The sequence below is a fragment of the Microtus ochrogaster genome, chromosome 8 (genome assembly GCF_000317375.1).
Source record: "Microtus ochrogaster isolate Prairie Vole_2 chromosome 8, MicOch1.0, whole genome shotgun sequence".
NCBI classification, from domain to species: domain Eukaryota; kingdom Metazoa; phylum Chordata; class Mammalia; order Rodentia; family Cricetidae; genus Microtus; species Microtus ochrogaster.
This window is the reverse complement of record NC_022015.1, coordinates 84,500,422-84,522,652: the sequence shown is the minus strand read 5'-3', so window position 1 is coordinate 84,522,652 and position 22,231 is coordinate 84,500,422. Positions and strand designations below refer to the sequence as shown.

The window sequence follows — 22,231 nt, the reverse complement described above, 5'->3', positions numbered from 1 at the left end:
GGCTAAAGGGCACCTGCAGTGTGAGCCTCAGCAGCTCTCAGGGCTAAAGGGCACCTGCAGTGTGAGCCTCAGCAGTGAGATGACTCGGCTAAAAGGCACCTGCAGTGTGAGCCTCAGCAGCTGGTGGAAGGAGAGCCAGCTCTCCCAAATTGCTGACCAGCACACATGTTATGGTGTGTGCACACACATGCACACAAAGTAAACGAAACAATAACAATGTGGGTGGAGAGATGACCCAACAGTTAAAGGCCCCTGTGCCCTTCCAGAGGACGCGTGTTCAGTGCCCAGCATTCCCCGTCAAGAGGCTCACAATTGCCTGGAACGCCAGAGCTGAGGGACCAGACTCTCTCCTAACCTCTGCGAATACCCACACACTTAGCATCTGTGTATGTGCGTGCACACACGCATGCACACACACACATAGTGTACACACAAACAATTTTTTAATAATATAGTAATAAAAATGTTTTAAAGTTCTGCTGAAATTCATTTAGTACTCACTTTCAGATACTCTGATTTAAAAAAAGCGACGGCTGAGTCAGAGTGCAATGCCTGTGGGCGCCTACAAACTCGGGATGAGTGTGTCAAGGACTTGCACTCCTCATTAGTGAGGACCTGCAGCATGCTAAATCTGCTTGCATGGAGAACTAAAGGCACAGTGGCCTTCCAAACAGACTGTCAGACTGTCAGCGATGGCTGCGGGGGTGTGGGGCTGGGGGAGCTGAGCAGAGTCCTACTGAATTGCCCTGGACACAAAAGGCATCAGAATCCAAATCTGGGGCCTTTAATCAGCAATAAAGAGCTTGTCACACACATACCTGGTTCCTGGATAATGCGATGACCCTAAGAGCTGCTAGTTAACGTCCCAGGTTGACACTGAGAAAATGAGACTTCTTCCCTTTTCTTTGTAACCAAGTTTTGGGTAGTTATTTTTTAAAGGATTTATTTATTTTTACTTAATGTGTATAAGTGTTTGCCTCTGTGTATATATGTGCACCACATGTGTGTAGCACCTATGTGTATGTATGTACACCACAAGGGTGTAGCACTGTGTATGTATGCACACCACAGAGGTATAACACCTATGTGTATGTATGCACACCACATGGATGTAGCACCTATGTATATGGATGTGTACCACATGGGTGTAGCTCCTATGTGTATGTATGCACACCTCAGGAACTATATGCTGACATACCATGTGGGTGCACATAAACCCTAAACTATACACTGCCACACCGTGTGGATGCGCACACTCCCCTAAACTGTACACTACCACACCGTGTGGATGTGCACGTGCCCCTAAACTGTACACTACCACACCATGTGGATGCACCCCTAAACTGTACACTACCACACCATGTGGATGCATATGTGCCACTACCACACCATGTGGATGCACATGCGCCACTGAATTGTTGACTTAAAAATGACTAAGATGGTGACCCAGATGTTCGTGTATGTTTTCACAACTAATAGGAATTTTTAAAAATGCGCTGATTGGCAGCTGTGTAAAAGTTAATTCTTCTTCACCTTCCTGAGACAGTCAACTTTAATAGTCCCGTTTTTGTGAGCTCTCTCGCTCTCTCTCTCCCTCTCCGCTCTCCCTCCCCCTCTCCCTTTCTTGTTTATAAAAGCCCCTGTAGAGGTCTCTCAGCATTGAGTTCCTAACGTTCTTCACTCTGTGATCTTCCTGCTTCTCTCCTGGTGATCAATCACTGGTGATGATTGGTCTAACCCACTATAGTGCCAGCCCTCTGACTCACCGAACCATGATTAATTCGTCTGTTTGCTCCGCTGATGGGAATTCAGGCTGTGGCCAGTTTTCAGCAAATTCTTTTCCTGGCAACAGAAGCACTGTTTTAATAAAATTGCTTCCATGCAGGAGGGCAATGCTAAGGCAAGAAGTTAGGGGAGGAATGGATCCCAGAGATGTTCACTGGGGAAGTAGCCTGGCTGTTTGAAAATGCTGGTGTGAGAGCGTAGATGCCGCTAGAGATTGACAGGGAGCCAGGGTTAGTGGGTGGAAGTACCACAGAGGAGCCCGGGGGACAGGGAAGCTAACAGAGGCTGCATTTTAGGAAGACATGCTGTCTGTGCCCTGCTCAGTTACAACCATGGTCAAAAGCTTGCAGGGGTCACACATCAGAGATCCTGAATATCAGATATTTTCATTATGATTCATAACCAGAGGAAAATTATAGTTATAAAGTAGCAATGAAAATAATTTTGTGGTTGGGGGGGTCACCACAACAAGAGGAACTGTATTAAAGAGTCACAGTGTTGGGAAGGTTGATAACCACTGCTCTAAATAGAGACCACTGGTTGAAAATCCTTTGCTCAACTATCGAAGTTGAAGGAGGCGGAGGTCTGTTCTCAGGGAGGGAATGGTGTCTGGGAGTTCCCTGTGCTTAGGGTCCTTGAGGAGGAGATAAAAGAAGACCCCAATTACATCACCACCATTCTAGTCTTAGGTGACACTGTGATGCTAAGTAGCTTCTAGTTCTGCTGCGTGGACTTTTCCTGCCACTCCCCGGTGTGTGTGCTGTAGACTTTTGCCCCTTTAAACCATTTGCCTCATCATCTAAACCATGACAAATAATGCTAGAGTTGTTGGGTAAGCCATCATGGCTCTGAATTTCAGAGAAAAGTCAGATCGAGTCTTAACAGGGCAGTTTGCCGTCTCTCAACTGTGTTGCAGAGTTCTCGATATTACAGTTTGATTAAAGAGAGCTTGTGTCTGTTTCACAAAGCCACGTGATCCAGACAGAGAAGCCCACACAGAGGCATCCCAAGGGAGCAGTAAGCAGAAAGGACTTTTAGAGGGGTAGGGTTAGCTCCGAAAGGGGCTGTGTGGTCTTTTTCAGCATGAAGGTCACCTTGGTCTGCTCGTGAAGTAGCTGGGACTTTTATTCCCAGCCCAGGTGACTGGAGGAGAACAGAGACAATGCCATCGTTTGCCACTTCTCACAGCTGTGGGAAATTGGCTTAAAGGGACCAGTGAGTCATCAGAATTGCCGATGACTCCCAGGAGGGAATTTGGTGGGAACTTGCCAAGTATGAGGCAGTATTCAACTTAATGATACTGTGTTCTTCTCTGTGTTATATTAGAGGCCATGCTTGCAGGTTCGTGTTCTTCTCTGTGTTATATCAGGGGCCATGCTTGCAGGTTCCTGAAGAAACAATCCAAAGGAGTATAGATAGAGACTCGTGGCCATAAGGTGCTCTGTCATCCTGAAGGTGCATAGCTATAAGATCTCTGAAGAGCTTTCTGAGTGTTGGGTGATGGCGCCCAGCTACCCACTCCGCAAGGATTGTCTGTGCCGTAAGAATCTGTGGTCAGGACTAGGCTAGTCCTTGAGCTCTCGGTGTGAGGACCTCGGATGCAGGAAGAGATGTTGACAGTTCCCAGAGGAGAAAGCCTTTCTGAGAAGATGGTCACAGCATTATTTATAGGGTGGCTGGTTTCCAGCAAATGGTCTTTGTCCATCAGCTGAGGTTACTTAGTTACAGTTTTTAAGAAGGAAGCCAGAGCTATGGAGTTGGTCTAAACAAGGACCAGTGAGTCCTCATGGAAAGCTGTTTGTGGTTTCAGTGTCACCCTGACTCCTCCGAGTTCTACTGATAGGGGTGGGGGGAGTTACTGAGGTCATGACCCCACTGTGCTACACTGCTTCATTAGATCAGGGTTCTTAACCTTTTTCTACTCCAAACACTTAACGCCTATGAAATTTTTATAGTACTCTGAGTAGCTAAGTATTTAAAATAAGTTTATAAATCATTTACTAATAATTAATAATAAAGAAATATATTTTAAAACAATTGTTACACATTCTACCACTTATTAGAGTCTAAAGTGAATTTATATACTAATAAGATAGTATGCTTGTTTATTTTTACATAAAGAATTAAATATTGGCTGAATATTTGAGCTGTGGGACAACAAGCGTCTTCAGTGTTTCTCAGAGTTCATCAATATTTTGATTTTATAATCATCGGTGCCGAGAATGAACCACTGCATAAATGCATGGTACAAAATGGCAGAAGTGCATTTAAAGGCATTTCAGAAGTTACTGGAATTCTGTCCTAATGTCAAGCCAAAATTCATTTAATGGTTGCTCTTTGTGAAAATCAAGTCAGCAACTGAATCAGGAATTTAAAAAAAAAATCAAGCACTCACTCTAAAATGGCTTTATCCAAAGATATATTAATTCGATACTTACATGCATGCATTGGGAAAAAGTCTTTGTCTCTCGTTACTAAACCGTTGTTTCTGTAAGAGCAGAAAGCATTGTGTGTACAGCAAAAACAAACAACACTACAATTGCTAACACACGGTAGCTGTGAACTGAGTGGAGCGGGGTCCCACAGCATGTTTGTCCTGCATGGCTGGCGAGCACAGGACAAAGTTCAGACTCAAGGTCACAGGGAAGTCTCTCACCCACCATGGGTGACTGGCACCTCAGGCTCACTGCACAATTGATTTTGAATTAATTTTTGGTCCTTACATGTTCAGAAATATGTGTGTGTATGTATGTGTGTATGTGTATATGCATGCACACACACACATGAGGTGGGGGTAGGGTTGGGGACTCTATGTAGCCCTAGCTGTCCTGGAACTCATTCTGTAAACCAGGCTGGCCTTGAACTCACAGACCCACCTGCCTCTCTCTCATGTTCAGAAACGTTTCATTGTGTCTAATTTCTTCTTGCAACCCTGCCTTCAGTTATACGACCCCACTCCTTTTAAGACTATTAATGAACCACCAGAACTAACTGCGTTCTTGCAGATCCCTAGGAGAGCAACTTAGTGTCCCCCACTCACTCTCTGCTGGCCTGAGGGTCTGCTCTAGCTGCTTGTAAGAAGATGCTTTCCTGAGGCGGCCCTTCCTTGTGTGGTGGTCACCTAACCTTGGGATACAGAGGCTAAGGTTGGAGAGGCCCAGCATGAGCTGTCGCTTCCCTGGCGTCTGACGGGAGATTACCGTTATCAGGGAGCTGCTCCAGGCTTTATCTGTGGACAAGTTGCGACCTGCTTGGGTTTTGTCTGAGCATGCAGATTGTCCCAGGTCCCTGGCATCCCCACTTTCTACACCACATTCTGTGATCCACATCTATACAGTCTGGAAAGGGTTACCTAAACCCAGACGCACCAAAGATCCTTTTTTACATGTTCTGAGATCACAAGTAACAGTTTTCTGTTGGGCTTGTCCCCTCTCCGTCCCTCTCTGGCCTGCCCGTTTTTACTACCCTGATGACACACACACGATTCGTACGTCCTATTTGCCGTGTTAAGAGCCAGCTCTAGTCCTGGCTGCTTTGGGGAAGTATTTCCAGAGTGTGAGAAACCAGTCCTTGGAAACTTCAGCTGTTGCTGTTGCTGCAGAAGGAATTTCTTACTCAATAATCTTGGCCCAAATCAGGTAGCTGTGTGGACAAGCAGTGGGCACCTTTCCTAATAGCGCTGCCAGGGACACCTTGGCTGGCATCTGCGAGAGCCCAAAGGCAGCATATCTTTCCATCAAAGACTGACTAATTGCTGCTGAATCTTAGACATACCGCTGAGGCCACAAAGACGCAGCCAGTAGATTTTACTTGCATGAGATATTGCATAGCTCCTAGGGAGGGGGACAGCAGAAAAGGCAGAGCCCGATAATAAATAGCTCTTTGTGCCAGTCCCCTCCCCTGTCCCCAAACTGCCGAGAGCACAGGGAGCCACCAGCATCTGGCAGACGGCAAATGCTGCCCAGAAATTTGGCAGGCGCTGACAAAGTTGTAAACTTGTCTCTCTACAGTGTGTGGCTGCGACCTGGCCCAAGGAGGCTTCTTCATAAAGAACGGGGACTATCTGTGCACCCTGGACTACCAGAGGATGTACGGGACACGGTGCCACGGCTGCGGGGAGTTCGTGGAGGGCGAGGTGGTCACTGCCCTGGGCAAGACCTACCATCCCAACTGCTTTGCCTGTACCATCTGCAAGTAAGTGGCCATCTTTCCCCAGCCTCTGGCTCCCTCCAACAGAAAAATGCTGGCTTCGGCCGCTGAAGCTTCTGACAGCCGCCTCTGGTCCTGAGTGGTGCAAGCTCTTAAAGTAGCACCTTCCCACATGTCTCTCCTTGCTGTCTGCTCATTCTCAGTACAGTTGGAAAACTTTATCCGTATCCTCCATACAGCAATGTGATAGCTGTTTAGTGGCTAGACCCCGTTCCCGAAAGGACCTGGACCACAGTGGGGAAGGGACAGGGATAGTTGCTTGGAAGGAAAATGCTCACCGGGGAATGCCAGCGACTAGGTGGGCCTGCTTCAGAAGGCCTCTTCTAGCTGGGTGTGGAGGTGTGTACCCGTAGTTCCGGCACTCAGAGCGGGGAGGGGGAGGCTAGCCCAGGCATTCAATGTAGCAGGGCTGCCTCTCTCTGAAGACGAAATGCTATCTTTACTGTAATTTGGCAATGACTCGTGGGTCAAATCATTATTTTTTAGGTTATTTTTTTGTGGGGGGGGGAGGGTGTTCTTTGTTTTGTTTTTTTTGAGACAGCGTCTCACTATATAGCTCCGACTGTCCTGGAACTCACCATGTAAACCAGGCTGGCCTCGAACTCAACAAGATCTGCCAACCTTTGCCTCTCAAATGCTGGGGTTGAGGGCATGCACCCTGTGCCTGGCTATAGGTCTTTCTTTTAAAGACAGTTTTATTGGCTACTTGTTCACATAGGGGCTAGAACTTCTGTCAGGTACAACAGCAGGATTGAAGAATTGTGACAGAGACCAATGGTCTACGAAACCTAAAGAGCCTCTCCTGGTGGATGTTTTAGGGAAAGCTGTGCCGGCTGCTGATTGCTGGGCATCTGTAGAACACATGATGACACGTATGAAAAAGATCAGTCTGAGGGAAGGAAGCTGGCATGGGAGACAGTGTGCTGTTGTTGTGTTTCGGGAGTCACACATTATAAAAAGAAGATGACTTTGACCCTCTGGTACCATGGAGGATCACTGGATGGAAATGGGGTCCAGACAGGCCAGGTCAGCCAGACTCCAGGGTACTGCACGCAAAGGCATGCTTGTTGTCAGGACCTTACAAGAGCTGGCTCAGCTGTGGACAGTGAGCCCCTGTTCTTGCCCCAAGAATCTTGCTTGCCTCATCCAGGTCCTGTCCCTGAGTGGAGACCAAAGAGCCGGTGTTTGTTGTGTTGTGTTTACGGGCCCTTGCTCTCCGCACTGAGTGGACTAGATGCTGGTTCAGGGTTAGTCAGTGAAGAGCAGTAAGAGGTCACTCGCAACACCAGAGGATAGTTTTAATTATTAACACAGTTCTAAGTCGGGTTGACGAAGGCTGACCCTGCCGTGGCCTCTGCAAACAGACAGTACCACTTCAGAGAGGGGGCCACTGATCTCCTGAGGACTTTCAACATTCGAAGGCCTGAGACTATAATATCCCCCCACACCCTTGATGACTTTACCAATCATATCAGTGGTATTAGGTCCAGATGTACCCGTGAGTGTTTATTACGCTTAATTATCAGTGTTAGGCCTTGGAGATATGAGTTAAGGGGCTGGGAACGTGCATGAGGGTCAGAAGGCTTGGTTTTGCACCAGACTGGCAGCTCCTGGCTCATTTGTGTTGTCTGGTCTGCTGAGTTCCATATTTCCTGATTGACCAACTCCCACAATAGAAAGCTCACATTGATGAAGAGTGATTGGTGAACTGACTCACTGCACAGAGACCCAGCGTTCCTGCAGGAGGTGTGCTGTGTGCTCTTACTGATGAGCCTAGCGGGGAAGGAACGTGTCTGTTTGAAAGGAGGCTGCCGCTGAGTTTTAAATTTGCTTTCTTTTATGTGTATGGATGCTTTACCTGAATGTAGGCCTACTGTGTGCATGCCTGGTGCCTATGGAGGTCAGAAAAGAGCAGTGGATCCCCTGAAACTGGAGTTGTAGATAGCTCTGAGCGGCCGTGTGGATACCAGGAACCCGGGTCCTCTGCAAGGCCAAGTGCTCTTAACCACTGAGCAATCTCTCCAGGCTGCTGATCCTCAAACACGTTTATAGTGGCCTGGTCTATCACCTATAGCCTATGAGAGACTGGGGTCCCCACTGAACAAAGTCTAACTCAGTTTAGCTACCAAAACCCACAGGGGACAAAAAGGTTCCTGCTTTTCCTGTAAACATTTCTCTTAGGGATGTGCCCCGAACTTCAGTGGGAATCGTGGCATTTAACGAAGAATCTCCTCATGGAAGTCACTACTCTGTAGGCCCTGAGGTGATTTGTGCCAACACCCCCCCCCACACACACACACACACTGTAGAGTGGAACTAAATCACGCTACTTTCCAGTCAGGGAGCCTCTTCACCTCATAATGAAGCACGTGTATTTGTTTGGCCTGTGACCAGCTGGCGGGCTTAGGCATGGCTACATTTCAAACATTCAAGCTGGTGCGCCTCCAAGAAATCAATTTGTACCAGAGAGGGAGCGGGCAGGGAGTAAGAAAGGGGATGAAATCGCTGGAATGACTTTGAGGGCAAATGTCTTTCTGTCTCCAGGCGCCCGTTCCCACCCGGAGACCGAGTCACATTCAATGGGAGAGACTGCCTTTGTCAGCTCTGTGCCCAGCCGATGTCGTCCAGCCCTAACGAAGCCACCTGCTCCAGCAGTAAGTGTACCGCGACCACTACCAGAAACACCTTTGTGTTCAAAGGCAGCTTGGGAGGATGCCTTTCTTTGGAAAAGTCCTATTCGCTAGCACCAAGTGTAGTCCTATCTAGGGCATTTTTCCCCTTATGGAAAAAACATCACACAGTGTTTACTGAAACCCAGGAAGAGAGCAGCGTTGTCATTGTATCAAAAAGACTCAGATGGAATTAGATGTCAGGCTGTCCATTTTGACAGCCAGCCAGGGGAAATAGTTATGAAACTTTACATTTATTTGATTTTTACTGACTACCCAAAATGTGTGTCATCCTTCATGCTGAAGATGTAACCTTGGACCAAATGAATTATCTCACCCTCAGGAGGTTTGCTTCCTAGTAAAATCATGTAGACAAATTCCCATAGAAAATACCTAATATGTGAAGAAAGCCGATGTATAAGATAAGGTTTTTTTCATGTGGGGCAATCAGAGAAGGCCTGTGTAGAAGGTGACACCTACGTAAGTATACATTTATCAGGGGATCTGAAATTCTCTATGAGGAGATTTCATCTATGGGAATCCAGGGAGAACACCCTCATAGTAGACTCTGAATACACTGGGCACAATGTTGGGCGGATCAATTAGTAACTATTATCGTCAATATATTCTGGCCCTGGGGACTGAACTGGGAAGTCGTTTCAGCTCTTTCCTGGGGCATCAGGAAATGACCCCAGTGTGTGTCTTCTTGTCTATGGATTTCTGACAGCCCAGGGGAGACTTGGAATGAATACCCCCTCTCCCCTTTCTCTAGCTCTCTGAGTCCTGGTACCTAAAGTAAGGTCACCATCTTCTATTCTGGACGGCTCCTACACAGTTTATAGCAGCGAGCCCAAATCTTTCCATTACTGTGGAAATCTTTCTCTTTACTACAAATAAGAATGTTCTGACCACTTGCATAGGGGCCGGATTTTGAGCATTGGGAGGAAAGAAGAAAATACTGTATGTACACAAAGACTAAACAGGTGTGTTCCTATGACCTACCACGAGGGGGCAGCAGCCTGGTAAGGAACCCAGTAGATAGTTCTAAGACCTGCTTAGAGCTATGGTGTGTGCAGCTTCAGGTCTCTCAGGGCTCTTACTACTCTGCTCAAGAAAAATGGTTGGCCACTGTTGAGCCACTGTTCACCCCATCCTCTAGAAGGGCTTAATTAGAAAAAACGTTAGTAAAAACTTTAGAGGACTTCCTCTGATGATGTGGGAGAGGCTGTGCCCCCATGAGGCACTGGGGAGGTCCTGTAGGTCAACCTAGGCAGGAAATTGAGGCTCATGGTCATGCTCAAGGTTACCCACAGGTGAGGACAGGTGCCAGTCTTCTGCCCCCTGGATGTTTGTTTTCTCGTTTGCTTTATCAAGTACTCTCAATTGTTTAGTTTAAGGAAACAGAAGCAGATTCTTCTAAAATGGCTTCCACTCACCTCAAGCCATGCAATTTGGGAACATGCTCCATCATGTGGTCATGGCTCTACCAAAATTATATATATGCTTGAGACAGGGTCTCAAGTAAGCCCAGGCTGGTCTTGAACTCCCTGTGTAACCAAGGGTGCTCTTGAATTCCTGATTTCTTGCCTCCATCTTCCAAATACTGGGATTACAGGCATGCACCTACCACATTGGGCAGATTACTTTTCTTCCTTTTAGGAAAATACAGTATTTTTATTATTCCCTTAAGATCCACCTCTCGCCGGGCAATGGTGGTGCATGCCTTTAATCCCAGCACTCAGGAGGCAGAGGCAGGCAGATGTCTGTGAGTTCGAGACCAGCCTGGTCTACAGAGCTAGTTCCAGGATAGGCTCCAAAGCCACAGAGAAACCCTGTCTCGAAAAAAAAAAAAAATCCACCTCTCCACGCCTTTCTGTAACTGCCCCCACATCCTCCCCTCCTAACTTACTGCTTCTACCCGTATCATCGCCCTTCTCGGGAAGGAGTGTGATGTAGATATCCAATGATGACCCCACAGACATTTAGTCCATGGCTTTGGACCAGTGTGTGAGCTTCTGCTTTAACTGATATGTGCTGCACAGAGAAACTTCTCTGATAAGGTCCAAGCACTGCACTTGTCTATGGCTGTAGAGATACAAATGTAAAGTCAATGTGGTACTGTGTCCATTTACCAGGATAGTATCAGTAAATTTTCCCATGAAGCCTATGAGCTCCCAGCCATGATTTCTTGGCCAGATTTATAGTACCAGGCTGTTGGTGGAAGTTTCTGTCCCACAGCAGCTCCCAAATAAACGCACTGAGGCTTAATATTAATTACAAATGCTTGGCCAATTGCTCAGGCTTGTTACTAGCTAACTCTTACATTTAAATTAATCTGTATGTCGTATCTATGGCTTTGCTACGTGGCTCAGTACCTGTTCTCAGTATGGCATGTCCATCTTGCTTCTCTCTGTGTCTGTCTGCTCATGACTCCAGACTCTGCCCTTCTTCCTCCCAGCATTTTCAGTTTGGTTCTCCTGCCTAACTTTAGCCTGTTCAGCTACCGGCCAGTCAGCTTCATACAATCACACAGTACAAAGGAATATTCTACACCAGGCATGTGTTGCCTCCTGTGGCATGGGCCTTGAAACCAATCCCAAAGTACAACTGGTTACTCCTACCACAGCCATGCCGCTATTGCCTCATGGGCATGTCTTACTATGCTAGTGTTGTTGTATCTCACAGGGCTCACAGCTAGGTATTTATGATATACCCTAAAAATTAAAATTAAGTATCAAAATGTAACTTATGCCCAGATCACAGGGACCTCCACAGACCACCATGGAGACTGAATCCTGTATGTAAAAGCAAAGAGCCATTATTCAAGCTAGAGCATGGACCTTACATCTGCCTGACTGCATAGACAGTGGTCGACAAGTCTGTCTGGCCATCTGTTGGGATGTTCCCCTTCAATGCTGGCCCTCCCTAGGTGGTGTCAGCTTATGGCTTTTCCTGGAACCCAGTGCTGCCTGCCAGTAAACTGAGAAAAACCAGGCCTACTTTTCAGCTGAGTTTTATTAAGTGTCATGGCAGCCGTGTGGACAAGCTGTTCTGGGCCCCACAGTAACCAGCTAAAAACATTGTGTTTTAGTACCAGCTGTAATGATTCAGCAACACAACATGGCTGGCATTTCTGGGTTCCAAGGCCACGCATGTGCAGACAAGCCCTCAGGCAGAAGTGCCTAATGGCCCAAGGAATCTTAAAGGCCCCTACAGAACCCACATGTAGCATGGTTGCATCATCTACATATGACGCAGCTGCAGGAGCCCTTGTGCACATGCGTGAGCTCCATCATCTGTGTATGACGCAGCCACGTCATCCCCCTGTGCGCATGCGCTAGGCAGCCTTTAAAAACCGGACGCACCACCTTCAAGCTCTCTCTTTCTCTGCACACTGACCTCACCGGGCCTGTGCACCTCCCCCCTCTCCCATAAACTCCTAAGTGGGTTTGTTGCGTGTTCCGAATTTCCTTCTCACTCCAGCCAGGTAGTTTTACTAGCTTTAACCATAATCGCTTATGTACAAATCGTTGGGTCAGATTTTATCCTCTGCTTCCACTGAGTGAAATCCCACCTCAGTGCAACGAAACATTCTTGTTTTTAAGATGTTCTTATCTCTTTAGACCAAAAGGTATGGCTAGGCCGTGAGGGAAATCTATGAAGGAAAGGTCATGTCTGGTTATACACACGCAAAGTCCCCAGTCTAAGCAGGCCCACAGATTTTAGAGTACTGGGAATTTTCAGCAACTTTCTGAATGTCGCTGGCACATAATCAGACAACATTTGGTTGCTATTTGTAGTTCTCCAAGAATTGCCTCAACTTCGAAACTATTCTGCTATGACAGCCATTTCTTTAAAAAGAAAAAAAAAGACTTTTTATACTTGGCAAGAGGGCTTCCTGAGAAGCAGAGCCTGACTCTCTTTTGGTGTGAAAGTCCCCTTGTTAGTGTTCACAGCCTCTGAGCTCCACCAGCGAGCCATGGCCCCTCTGGCCTTCAGGCTGGAGCCTCTGAGCTGTCTCAGCTGCACTGTGTATCCTGCAGCTGGTGTCTCCTCATCCCTGAGTGGGAAGCAAAGACCACAGGAGCCTGGCAGAGGCAAGCAGGGGGAAAAGGAAGCCTCAGAGGCAATAAAATTATCTGAAATAATCTGTCCCCTGTTCTACTGAATGAGAGGCAGAATTTCTGCCCGACTGCCCTGTGTCTGTCCCGTCTGTGCCATTCTGACCTCTGTGCTTCTCTGGGTCTGTGCACGTGTGCACATGCGTCTGTAAGTACATGTGTGTACGTGTGCACATGTGTATGAGTACATGTGTGCGTGTGTACATGTGTGTGAGTACATGTGTGTATGTGCACATGTGCGTGAGTACATATGTGTGCACATGTGTGTGCATGTGCACACGTGTGTGAGTGCATGTGTGTGCGTATGTGTGTACGTGCGTACATGTGTGTGGGCACATGTGCGTACGTGCACACACGTGTGCGAGTACATGTGTGTACTTGCACACGTGTGTGATTGCATGTGTGTATGTGTGCACGTGTGTGAGTACATGTGTGTGCGTGTGCACACATGTGTGAGTACATGCGTGTATGTGTACACACGTGTGTGAGTACATGCGTGTGTGAGTGCATGTGTGTGCGTGTACACCTAGAGGCCCGAGGACAACCTCAACTGTCGTTCCTTAGGTGCCTAACTTGTTTTTTGAATCAGAATCTCTCGCTGGGATTATAAGCCCATACCACCACACCCAGCCTATTTTACATGGATTCTGGGGAGTTGAACTCAGGCCTTGATGCTCGCAAAGGGAGCACTTTACCGACTGAACTACAACCCCAGCCCCCACTTTGGTGCTTCTTTTCGTATTCTTACCCTGAGCTCTGATTTATTTTCTAGGTATTCATGTAGTGCTTACGGTATGCCAGGAATGCTACTCCGTTGCCCCAAATTAGCTCCAAGCACTCTACATGGACTCAAATAGAGGCGATAATAAAAGGTCCCTACAGGGTGTGGGGCATTATAATTGAACTCTTGCGCTAGCGGGTTCGTGCTTTTTAAAAACGTTGATGGACAGAATAGTCCTGTCCTCAAAGCCCCATGCCACTCTGTCCTCCTGAGTTCACCAACAAACAGCTAAGGGACTAGATTCTCAACGCTTAAAGAGCTAGAGGGGGCCAGACGCCCGTTTCCTCCCAGCTCTGGTCTATCTCGTGTACCCAAGCGGGAGTGGGCTGCTGTCTGCACTCAGCCCCCCACCTCAAAGGCTGTCTGACTGGAGTCTGATTGTGCGTGGGTTTGGTGGATTGGCATGAGAAGCGCCCACGCAAATGCATCCAAGCCTGTCTGTCCGTTTCCCTCTCTCTATAGCATCGTTATTCCGCTTGCAGTTGGAACTCCCCCAGGTAGCACAGCAGGCTCTGATTGGACAGGATTGAAATCCGTTCAGATAGAGTGGTACTCTGCTTGCCAGAGGAGGGAGACATTCTCAGTTCCTTGACTTTTCTCGTGGGTGCAGCATCTTTTCATAGTTGCGAGATAAATTTCAGTTCTATTTATGTTCCCTCTGCACGCATGTGCAGATTGGGAGGACTTGTCTTCTGCAGCACCTAGTGACAGAAGGGATGGCGAACTCTTACCTGGGCAGAACTCCCGCTCACCGGCAGCCTCCACCCGTCCACCCTGCTACCCCTCTCCTGGATGCACGGACAGTAGGCCTTCTTCCCAGGATTCCATGAGTAACCGCTTCAGAATCCTGGCCAGCTATCACTTACAGTCCCAATAACAGGTTCCTGTGCAGGCAGTGACTTCTGAGTTTTTGTGGCATGTATCCACTTTTGTAGATTGGCCGTTTTTCATGTTTTTTATGACAGATGTGTTATCCATTCACGTGACATTTTCTACCAACAAGCATGGTGGCTCAGGGAGATGGCTCGGTATATCATACTTCACAGACAGGAGGGCCTGAGTTCACATCCCCAGAACCCACATAGAAACCTGGGCATGGGGCTGGAGAGATGGCTCAGTGGTTAAGAGCATTGCTTGCTCTTCCAAAGGTCCTGAGTTCAATTCCCAGCAACCACATGGTGGCTCACAACCATCTGTAATGAGGTCTGGTGCCCTCTTCTGGCCTGCAGACATACACACAGACAGAATATTGTATACATAAATAAATAAATAAATAAATAAATAAATAAATAAATAAATAAATAAATAAATAAATAAATAAATAAATAAAAAGAAACCTGGGCATGGTCACACACACCTGTCTGTAGCACCACTGCCAGGAGAGGAGCTGAGACAGGATGCCTGGACTTGCTGGCCAGCAGCTTAGGCTCAGGTTCCAGGAGAGACCCTGCCTCCAGGGAATAAAGTCAAGGCTGATAGAGCAGGGCATGGGGTCCTCCTCCAGCTTCCACTGTGTACGTGGGTACCTGAGCCCCCCCCCACATATATCACACATGTACTCATGCACATGCTCATGCATGCACACAAACCCACATGCACAAATACACACACATACACACATGCTCACATGTACTTATACACCCACATGCACACACTCACACATACATGAACACATGCACACACATGTACATGTACTCACTCATACATGCACACACGTTCATACGCTCTCACACATCACACACACACACACACACACCCGGTGTGGTGGTGAAGAGTTGAATGCCTCCATTCCTGGTGCCTGGGTTTGAATACTGGCTCTGCCTCCTCCTTCCCACATAGCTTCATGTGCGCTGTTTGATGTCTCAGACTCCAGTTCCTCAGTCTGCAGACCTGCAGACAGCTCCTCCAGGGTCTTCCAGAAGATCCAATGAGAAGCTGCTTGGGCAGACAGTCTTCATTAGAAAGCAGGGCTCGCTGAAGCAGAGCAGACTTTGTTGTTCAGGGTTCTGCAAAGGGACCTTGGGATGGGTCCAGGTCTCGGGAGGTCTTGAGGGGAATGGCACCCAGCCATCCTCAGAATTGTCACCAGAGCATTGTAGATGAGAATACTGTTCTAGAAAGATCAAGGCAGTAAGGGGGACGTTGAAATTCAAAGTCAATTATACTGAGTTGGAAATCAGGGCTGGGGAGACCCTGGTCATGTGGTTATAAGAGCTGCCCGTGACAAAATGTGTTCAGGATGAATGAGTGGGCGTGGTAGAGAAAGGTCCATGGGGCCATTCATTTAGCCATCCAACCAACGCTCCACTGAGACTCTTCTAGGTGCCACTTAAAGTCTTCACTACATATCTAGCATGTTGTATCACTAGGATTCACTCACCCGAACTGAGAAACTGTGGGCATGTGAGTGCACTGTGGACTCATCTTAATTCTCTGATGCGCTCCTGCTTCTCCCAAGGTAGCAGTGACCTGGGCAAGGTCTGCTGCAGAGAAATCCTCAGCAAGTAATCTGCAAATTGAACCACAGCTTTTCTCTATAAAACTAACTCCAGCCTTCACTTTATCTTTATTTTTTAGATGTATGTGAATGAATGTGTGGTATGTGTGGTGCATGTGCGTGCGTGCGTGTGTATGTATGTAGTGTATGTGTTTGTATTTATGTGTGTGTGTGGTGTATGCAAGTATGTATGTGTTGTATATGCAAGTGTGTATGTGGTATGTTTGTATATGTTTGTATTTATGTTTATGTGTGGTATATGTGTGTATATGGTGTATGTATGTATGTGTGGTGTATGCCCATTTGTGTGTGGTATATGTACATGTGTATATATATGTGTGTGGTATATTCATGCATTCATTGTGGTATATGTGTGTGATATATGCATGTGTATGCATGTTGGTATGTGTTGGGGTTTTATGTTCACATTTGTGAGGATGTATGTGTGTGTGCATGTTCATGTATGTGAGGATATATACATGTAGTTGGATCATGTTCATATGTGTGAAAATGTATATGTGTGTTGGAGGTTTTATGTTCATGTACATGAGTACATGTGTGTGTGTATGGACTTGCAGAGCCATAGATCAGCCTTCAATGCTGTCCCTCGGGAACTATCTACCTTGTTTTTTCGGAGACAGGATCTCTTACTGGGTAGGATATGACACTCAATGTTTAGACTAGTTTTCTGAGCAGTGAGCATGGGCGTAGGTGGGGCATCCACCTTTCTATGCCAACACACTCTGCTTTCTGCATGGGTGTCAAGACTTGAGCTCGGGTCTTCTTGCTTGCACAGCTAATGCTCTACCTACTGATCCACTCCCGACTCAGCTCCTTAGTGGATCCTTAAATTAACGGAGCAGAAGGATGCCTGATCCTATAAATACTAAGAACCACACCTAACACTGGCTAAAGTCACCTTGAGAAGCCATATCTGTGAACACTGGCTTAAGGGATCTGAATTGGAAGCCTGGCAGGCACAATTTGTCCCTATTTATGAAAACCCTGACCAAAGTAACCCCAAGTTCATAAGCATCTGTCACACAGAGAAGAAGGATGGGCTGGCATGCCTGTGCCAGTTCCAACTCTGAGGACTTAACAGTGGCCACTGCCACAGCTGCCCAGCTGCCCTGATAAAGGCTGATGATGTGTTGCTGTCACAGGACACCAAAGTGTGCTTGCTGTGCTGTATTGTTTTTCAAAGACAATAAACACTCCACTTAAAATAGCCAGTCAGAGGCTGTTCTCCTCCAGTCAGAGGCCGCTCTCCAGTCAGAGGCTGCTCTGGCTTGTGATGTTCACCGTGGCTATCAAGACATTAGAGGGTAGAGATGACCACAGCAGGAGGTGGTTCTGAAAGGTCTGGTTCAAGGTTGTACAGTCAGACAACACCTAAGCCTTTCACAATCATTCTGTGTCATTTTTAGCTTCTGTGATTAAGTCATTAATAGCACCGAGCCCCCCTTTCCACGGAGTGGGAGCACCCAACACCTACCTGGAGTAACTGACTCTCCCACCCAGTTACGTGTCTTTCACATCTCATGGTGTTTTTCTGTCTAATGACATCATGCCTAGAAGTTTAGAGCCACTTAAAAAATAATTTCCTGGACTAGGGAGATGGCTCGCCAGCTTGCTACACTTGCGGGAGACCCTACTTCCACCCCCAGCACCCTTAGAGGCAACTCACAACCATTTGCGACTCCAGTTTCAGGGGATCTGACACCGGCTGGCCCCTGTGGGGACCTGCATGCACATGGTACAGGCAAACTTACACATTCGCACACATATGCACATAAACAAATATAATCCTGAAAATAATCCCTGGATGGGGTTAGCTTAACAGACGTGTAGCTTTGCATTCTGGGTTGTGCTCTTATTTGTTCAGCATGGTTTGTTTCTGAGACTGGGTCTTGCTGTGCAGCCCAGGCCAGCCTGGAACTCTGGGACTCTCTGATGGCTCAGACAGCACCATCATGCCCAGCTCTCATGCCCTGCTCATGTTGATCCTGTACCCATGGCACCTGCTAAGACATAGAAAAGGGAAACTATGGAGTCAGTGGTTTAAATAAGAAACATTGACTTGGACCAGGCCTTATTTGTCAACTCCCAGGTGTCTAATTTGGGACCTGGCAATGTCCCGTCGCTTGGATGGAGGTGAAGGTCAAAATCCAGCAATACCCACTCGATAGACAGACGAGATAAATGATGGTGGAGACTCTTTGGTCAAGGAAAAATTTTCAGATACCTTAAGGATGTTGAAATTCCGGGTCAGCTCTGATGCTAAAGAACAGAAGGAAAATCTAGACTATTTTAATCTGTGTTTCTCAAGAGAAAGGACCTGCGTTGTTTGCTTTCTGTTACCTTTTAAGCAGCTTGGGGAGACAGGTTAGAGCCACTGTTGAGGGAAGCCAGCATGGGTGCTCAAGGCAGGAACCTGGAGTCAGGAACTGAAGCAGGGACCATGGCGGGGCACTGCTTACTGGCTGCTCTTCATGGCTTGCCCAGCCCATGGGCAAACCCATCCAGTGGTACCACCCACGTAGGTGGGGTCCTCCCACATCAATCAGTAATCAGGAAGATGTCCCACAGACTTACCCACAAGCCGATCTGATGGAAGCTGTTTCTCAGTTGAGGTCCCTTCTTCACAGATGGATTCAGCTGTGTGACATTGGCAAAACAAAAACAAATTACCAGCACAGGATCTTTGAGGGCCAGACTAGAAACCAAGATGTGCTTAGTCACTACGGGCCTGAGAAGGGTGACTTCGGACACCAGGACCCTTCAGAGGCTCAGCACCTTAGCCAATGGGAGCTGGCTATCCTCTGCAGCAGGGAGTCACTTAATGCTCCCAGCAGCTGTTCTCGTGAAGGGATCCACGTGTGGGCAGTTCGTATACTACCAGACCCTTGTGCATAACTCTCTCTCTCTCTCTCAGAATAACTTTCTTTTGACTTTTCTGTCACCATTTAATTTCAGAAGATTGGGAAATCTGTGATCTATTGGAACAATAGAATTTATTAAAAACCGAGAACCTTGCATTAGCCAAACCTTTAAACTTAAATTTGTGTTTTTTTCCCCTTGAGTGCTGGTCAGGGATGAAGTGCCTCTATGGACCGTCTATCAGTAGGATGTCTTATAGGGTCTCCTAAGTCTTGATTTTCTATTAATAGCAACCTTAATCTAGCCATAAACATATTTGATAATTTTTTATGAAAAATAATATTTGTTTTTATTATTCTTATTCTAAAAATATTTCTGGGACCTTTCTGAAACATAGCTGATGAAAAGTTTCAATGCTATAATAAATCATATAAGTGAACTTAAGGGCAAAAATCACATGATCATCTCAATAGTTGCAGAAAAGGATTTTGATAAAAATCCAACATCCTCTTGATAAAAGTCCTAGCTAGAGTACGGTTGGAAGAATGATACTTCAATATGATAAAGGCAATATAAACAAACCTATAGTCAGCATCATCCTAAGTAGAGGGGGAAAAAAATGAAGTTGTCTCTTTAAAATTAGGACCAGGGTAGAGCTGTCGGTTGTTTCTGCTCCTCTTCACTATACGCTGGAAGTCTTGGAGCAATAAGGCGAGAGAGTCAAATGGGAAAAGAAACCAGGTGTAGTGTTCAAGGATGGTGTGATGGTGTGTATCAGAGACCTCCTAGAATGATTGCTACAGTCTGCAAAGTGGATACAAAGTTAACATGTAAAAACCAGTCGCCTTTCTATAGAGCAATAACAAACACACTGAGACCTTCCTAGGCTCCAATGGACATACCCAGTCCTTAGCCACAAGATGATCCTCCTTAAACTTAAATGGGTTAATATCAAAGTATGAAGCCATGGATTTGGGAAAGGGGCAGATCGATCCATGCTCCCTCCCGGATCTCACTTTCAGATTTCTGATTCAGAGGTAAGTGGGCAATAAGCGTAGAGTCTACTGCCAGGAAACAATCCTTCCTACAAGGGTGTTCTTGGCACCCAAGCTCTCGTGTTTACCACCATCGCGTTCAGCACTAATGCATTAAAAAAAAAAATCTAAAGGTCTAGGAAGGGGTCCTAGTCTGTGTGCCAGGAAGCGCCCACCTTCCTGAGTTAGCCGAGGTGTGTAGAAAGCAGCAGGTCTGGGACGGGGTAGGGGGAGGATGCTTGGCAGTTTGGTTTCCTGTGGTTCTCTATGGCCTCAGTCTTCTTTTCCGGAAAGATCTCAACCGTCTTACTCATCCCTCCCGAGAGCCATGTGTCTTTTTCATCAACTTAAACCCTTCCATGGCCCAGGTGTCTGTGATCCTCAGCCAAAAAGAACGAAGGCAAACAGGCAGGATCCCCATTGTCCAGCTCTTTTATGACCTTTGGACAAAATGATATAAAAATGGAGCCAGGTGTGGACTCAGGTGTTGGTTTCACTTGTTGTGAGCGCCAGATCCCTACTATGTCCTGGCTCTTGGTGTCAAGAGTAAGGTCCTGAGGTAGAAGTGCCCCAGTCTGGGCTCTGTGGTCTTGTTTCCTTTCCCTGTCTGGTCGTTGTTTTTCCTTTGGCCGGTTGTCAGCGGACTTTACTTCCCTGATGCCGCTCCATAGCCACCTATTTCTGATGCCGACAATCATCCCGGCCCCATCACCAGCTTTCTATATTTATCAACAGCTGCTTCAGTGTTGTGGAAACAATTTCCTCAACCACTGGAAAAAAACACGAAGCTGGCTGTTCTTCATGGAAGAGCCTCCCCAGGCTGAGCAGGAGAAGGGGACGATCCAGCACAAGGCTTTTGCTGTCCCTTCTCTGTTTCCACAGCCTGATAACTGTCTCAAGTCAAGTCCACGTCATTGTCCAGAGAACAGATTGTTGCTTTGGAATATGCCAGAATACTCAGCCAGTTGGTGTGGGGTGATATTATCTATCTGAGAGACGTTTCTGTTGGGTTTGTTTAGTGTGTATCTTAAAAGTTTGGGCTGAAGGGACCTGAGCCCTTGGCTCTCCTTTCTGCTCACTCTTGCTCACTGGCTGGGCTCAGGCACTGACCTGTTCTGTTCTGCAGGAGACCCTGGGCAGGGAGTGGTGGTCTCAACAGTTTAGACCAGAGGCTTCCAGACTGCAAAACATTATGGGCCAAATAATTGTAAAGGTTAAATGGCAGCAGGTATGCACGGCCCTGTTGTCCCCAAGTTGTGGCTCTGTGACAGGTGGCCATTAGGGAAAGAGAGCAAGAGCAAGCTGACATTAGGAAACTCAGGGTTTAGTCTTAGCTCTGACCCCAGCCAAGGAAGGAGGGGTCATCGCATGGCTCAGCTGTGGAGACAGAGGCTGCTCATTTGGCCGGACCTGAAATAATCACACAGAAACTATTAATTAGAACACTGCTTGGCCAATAGCTTAGGCATTTTCCTGGCTAACTTTTTTTTTATTTTATTGAGCTCTACATTTTTCTCTGCTCCCCTCCCTTCTTTCCCCCTTTTACCCTCTCCCATGATCCCCACATTCCCAATTTACTCAGGAGATCTTGTCTTTTTCTACTTTCCGTGTAGATTAGATCCATGTATGCCTCTCTTTAGGGTCCTCTTTGTTGTCTAGGTTCTCTGGGATTGTGATTTGCAGGCTGGTTTTCTTTGCTTTATGTCCAAAAGCCACTTATGAGTGAGTACATATGATATTTATCTTTCTAGGTTACTTCACTCAATATGATGTTTTCTAACTCTATCCATTTGCCTGCAAATTTCAAGATGTCATTATTTTTTTTCTGCTGTGAAGTACTCTATTGTGTAAATGTACCACATTTTCCTTATCCATTCTTTGATCGAGGGGCATTTAGGTTGTTTCCAGGTTCTGGCTATGGCAAACAATGCTGCTATGAACATAGTTGAGCACATGTTCTTGTAATATGATTGAACATTCTTTGGGTATTGCTGGGTCTTGAGGAAGGTTGTTACCTAATTTTCTGAGAAATTGCCATACTGATATCCAAAGGGGCTGTACCAGCTTGCATTCCCACCAGCAATGCAAGGGTGTTCCCTTTACCCACATCCTCTTCCGCATAAGTTGTCATCAGTGTTTTTGATCTTGGCCATTCTTACAGGTATAAGATGGAATCTCAGAGTTATTTGATTTGCATTTCTCTGATGGGTAAGGATGTTGAGCATTTTCTTAGGCGTCTTTTAACATGGCTAACT

The 22,231-nt window shown here is 46.7% G+C and overlaps 1 protein-coding gene across 6 annotated transcripts in view; it reads left to right on the top strand.

Moving 5' to 3' along the window:
- Nucleotides 1-22,231, top strand: part of Ablim1 (actin binding LIM protein 1) — a 289,746-nt gene that overhangs the window by 165,974 nt on the left and 101,541 nt on the right. For all 6 annotated transcript variants that reach the window (XM_026781437.1, XM_026781439.1, XM_013348149.2 and 3 more), the window contains exons 3-4: nucleotides 5,796-5,979; nucleotides 8,539-8,648. In XM_026781437.1, coding sequence (XP_026637238.1) covers nucleotides 5,796-5,979; nucleotides 8,539-8,648 — 294 coding nt within the window. The remainder of the gene's footprint in view (nucleotides 1-5,795; nucleotides 5,980-8,538; nucleotides 8,649-22,231) is intronic.